Here is a 4,742-nt window from a genome sequence, read left to right as displayed (position 1 = left end):
TTTACAATAGATCTATTGAGTATCAAATAATAATTCATTATTTTTTGAATATTTGTTACTCCATGATACCTAACTTTCTCAATATACTAACATCTACAATACTTTCATCTACTGTTTGTTCTGGATGGTGTATTAAATGCAATAATATTCTAGGTTTATTATTTGATGACCAGTCACAGGATGCACATTTGAATGTGGTAGTGGTGATTAACTTTGATTTTTGTTTGGACAGCTTAGGCTCTTCATCAAGCTCATGCTCTTCATGCCTGTGTAACGTCATAAGACTTTGTTTACAGGCGGCATAATCGCATAGTTTACATTGAAATCTGCAATGCCTATGCTTTTTATACAATTCTCGATCATCAAAGTACCTTTTACATACATTACATTCATACATTTTAACAACAGTGTTGTTGTGTACTTTGCGGTTGTGAGCAGTTAAAACTCTAGGATTACGGCCAATGAAGTCACAATGAGGACACTTTAAAGGGTTGTCAGGCCGGTGTATCAATTCATGTTTTTTTGTATTCTTCTTTGACGCACTACGGTAAGGGCAGTGGGTACATTTGAATGGCTTTATTCCTTGGTGTACATTCACATGTTCTTCAAATACAGCAGAATTATAAGTGGAATAATCACACATTGAGCATTGGTATGGGTTTTCTCCGCGGTGTACACGACGGATGTGACGTAGCATCTTCTCTTCTGTTTCTGCGGTGAAACGTTGACATTCTGGGCAGCGAATGCGGCGGTGCTGAATTTTTACTGACGGTGGGGTTGGTGAACGTTCTTTTTTTAGTGTAGTTCTGAAAATAATTGTATTTCTAGGTGAGTTTCTTTATATTACACCTCATAAAGAGCACCCAGTTATAAATAAATAAATAAATAAATAACGCACACACTCAACATAGCCCCGCACTAGGGAAACCCTGTGTCGCGGGTGCCATGGACACACACATAGACAACCACAAATTACATCCAAACTCACGAGAGAAATAATTGTAGGCCATACAACTATTTCTCCCGGCCCGGGAATCGAACCTGGGACCTCTGCGTGGCAATGGTGACCGTTAGGCCACAGAGGCAGTTAAATAGAATTATAACTTTTTTATAAAAAAAGAAATCAACCTCGTTCGTGGAATTACACCTATTTGCCAAGTTTTATTCAGCTTTGTTACCAACAAGTGCGCGAAAGTTAGTTTGCAACCCTTACAAGTGGAATATTTTCTTTAAATTGAAATGGGACCATTACTGAGGTACCCTCTTTCCAACAAAAAAAGAATGACCAAAATCAGTTAAAAAATAAGAGTAATCGAGTAACATATACACAAAAGATATACAATCGAATAAAGAACCTCCTCCTTTTTAGAAGTCAGTTATAAATATTGATACAATTTAAGGCTGCACTTCGACAAAGCAAATAAACATTGAGACTCTTCTTCTTACATGTAAGCTTATATAGAAATTTCTATGATATAATACATTGACCTACCAATAAATGGACATCGGGTCTAATACAAAAACCACGAAAAAAATGTCCGAAGTTAACCTATACAAACGTAGTGACATTTAACGAAGTATAAAAAACTAAAACATTTAATTTAAATTGTAACAATTTTGTCTTTGAAAGTCCAAGTACAAAGACACGACGCAAGCACATAGAAAAATTCGTGAGTTCCGTTGGTTCGTTCCGTGGCTTAGTTGGTATAGCGTCTGGCACGGTATGCAAGAAGACGTCGGTTCGAATCCGACCGGATCGAAGGAATTTTTTCTGAGTGTTCGATCTTTGTATTAATAATTAAATTGTAACGTTATTGCAGTACTGCCTAATTTTGCTTGCAACAATTTAAGGGCTCAAAACACCATATTCAGCTTCTACTGGAAACTTACCAAAATACACCATATTTAGCTTCGACTGAAAAATACTTGAACATAAGACTAATAGAGTAGCCTTTCTTGTAAATATTAATTAATTTTTATATATATTATTATGTCGAATTTTGTACAATTTCACTTAAGGACTATAATAAAGAGTTGGGCAGATACATACATACAAATATTACTACAAATGTAAAAATAAGCGTGTACTATAAGAAATGTACCGATATTCCAACTAAATGTAAACTCAAATATCCATAATTCTGAAAACTGTCGGAGTAATTTTGATGCTTTTCACAAAGCCAAAATTATTCGCTTTTGTTTTGTAATCTTCCTAAAAAAATACATTTGACGTTATGAAAATTCGAGTTACGTTATTTCGGGCAAATGTATTTTCTGACTTCTAATAGGTAATCCCAGGCCGTAAAACGAGTACAACAATATTTTGTTAGTTAATGCCATCGAGTATATAACCAGAAATAGAGACGAAATGTCATTTAATTTGTTTGAAAATTATTCTGCCATATCATTACTGTGACAACTGCGCTCCGATTGGCTAGCCCGAATTCGAAACAATTGATGGGTGTCGTCAACTGTTTCACTTCAAATCGACCAGTTAACTTGAGCGTTGCTATAATGGACGAAAATTGCAAAATTACATATTTAATATTTAATTACCGATTAAATTTGATGCCGTTTGTTTTGTAATTAGATTACTGTTTTTCCTACACCACCGAATAGAACAGCACGGCATTGTTAGAGATATTATCTTTATTACAATAAATACAGAATATTTTTTGGAATATAAGGAGACGTACACACAGGTCATTAGTTTGCCTGTCTATATTTCAGTGCAAACGAAAGTTGATATTTATAAGAGCTGTATCGCTAATGTGTTACCAGGAATATATGGTCCTTATTTCGTCTCTATTTCTGGTTATATACTCAATGGTTAATGCTAACGTTTAATAAAAAAATCATTTTAAAAATAAGATTAAAATCAAAGTGACTCTATAGTTTCTTTGTTCTAAATATTTCAATCGTTTGCCGTTCAAACAATTGAAAATGACCCAGAAGTTTATATAAGCTTTTTGAAACTGACCTAATGGGTCTTTTTCCATCTTTTGCGCATGCTAAATGTAGAAAAAAGACAGTTAGCTATTTGATTATTTTCTGTGCTTTTGTCATTTATATTTACGATTCATTTATATATAAATTAAATACTATAAAACTGTACAAAATAACACTTTTAAATGAGAACTATGATAATACAATAAATTAGTTTAGTGAAAATATGATACAAAATCCTGTTTTTACACTTTACTGCAGTAATTTTGACAAGTTATTATTATTGGTACTGCATGATTGACAACCGTGCTGTCAATCAAACAAACGAAGACTGTTGCACGATTGACGCTCTGTATGCGATTTTAACACCCTACAGGACACTTTTTAGCGCGAGCCCAACGTCCATTTATTGGTAGGTCAATGATATATAATTAATTATGAATACAAAAATTTAACACAACGAAAAATTCCCTCGATGCAACTGAAGTGTAATTAGCATCTACGCCTCAACATGGCCACCATTCTGCCAACTGAGCTACGGATGGAACCAGCAGACCTTTCGAACTTCTCTATGTGCTTATTGTGGACCTTTGTGATTTGTTCAAATGGCTTTTTTACTGTAATGCCACCTGTGACTATTTTTTTTAACATTGTACTGAAGTACCTCAGTTTATATGGAAAACACGCGCCATCGAACACACTGACAATGCTTCTGCGGTAAAACCGCACTCCCGCGCGAAAGGTCGCGGCGAACCGCAGGGTATGACACGATCCGCGCTACGGCGCAGATTTTTAAGCTTAAGGACATGTTCAGTTTTCTACAATAGATCTCGACATCGATACATTTATATTTGCTATTGAAAATTTACCAAATTTATCTTCATATTTTCATAAATCTTTGTAATGAAGTTGAAATTATCCATTTACCGATCTGGTTCATAAAAAGGGATGTATCAAATGTCTTCAGTGTCTTTTTATTTGACTAAATAAAAACCAAATAGACAGTATAACTGCAGTGAGTTCTGTATTATTAACAGTTCTTGTCAAAGAAGGATCTCGGCTACATATACAATCACTATGGCGACCAACTGCGAAGCGAGTGCTTTGAAGTGACGCGGGGTCGCTACGCCGCTGCCCCCGAATTTGATCCCCAGAATTTAATCGGTGAATTTTGATAGAAATAATCGATGATTGCCCACCATACTCCAATATACTTACTCTGTTTTCTCACTAACGTCCATTGTCTCCAGGTTTTCCTGGCTTTCTAGTACAACAACAACTTCTTCTTTTACATTTTCCGCTTGTACGTGATGTTGATCAGAATTTCGTTCTTCGCCATTATTTAGCAATTGTGTGTAGAGAATCGGGTACTGCTGCCCTGTGTTTACATCTACGAATATCGACCCACCGTCCATATTTAATTCTGACAAGATTTTATACAAATATCTTGAGAAAATATTACATAAACCTAAACAGGTTTAATGTAAACAAAACCTGCACTGCCATATTTGTTTGTAATTTGACGTAAAGTATCAATTCAATTGTCAAACAACAATAGGGATTGAAATTTTATAATCGATCGATTATAGATCATCAATATATTGCAAAAATAGTGCAGATCATGAATAATTCGTAATTTTGAGAACAACAAATATTTTTACGTATATTTTTCTTAGAGGATGGAAAAAAATTAAAGGAAAGGAGCTGCCCTAAGTACAGAATCAACGTGCATATTACCAAAATTTGAAAGTTACAAATGGCGGATTTCTTTAGTGTTGTACCATAATCTATCGATA

General features: G+C 34.6%; 1 protein-coding gene across 1 annotated transcript; it reads right to left on the bottom strand.

Annotated features, from left to right (window-relative positions):
• LOC113234409 (zinc finger protein 64 homolog, isoforms 1 and 2-like) lies at positions 1 to 4,361 on the bottom strand. Its single transcript, XM_026469719.1, has 2 exons — positions 4,165 to 4,361; positions 1 to 806 (listed from the first exon to the last, which is right to left on the bottom strand). Exons 1-2 carry the CDS (start codon positions 4,359 to 4,361, stop codon positions 56 to 58), a joined length of 948 nt encoding a protein of 315 aa, XP_026325504.1. The 3' UTR covers positions 1 to 55.
• Positions 4,362 to 4,742: the final 381 nt, after the last annotated feature.

Source organism: Hyposmocoma kahamanoa, unplaced genomic scaffold (assembly GCF_003589595.1).
Source record: "Hyposmocoma kahamanoa isolate Upper Pololo Valley unplaced genomic scaffold, ASM358959v1 84, whole genome shotgun sequence".
Taxonomy (NCBI): Eukaryota; Metazoa; Arthropoda; class Insecta; order Lepidoptera; family Cosmopterigidae; genus Hyposmocoma; species Hyposmocoma kahamanoa.
The sequence above is the reverse complement of the archived record's forward strand: the minus strand, read 5'-3'. Positions and strand labels throughout refer to the sequence as shown.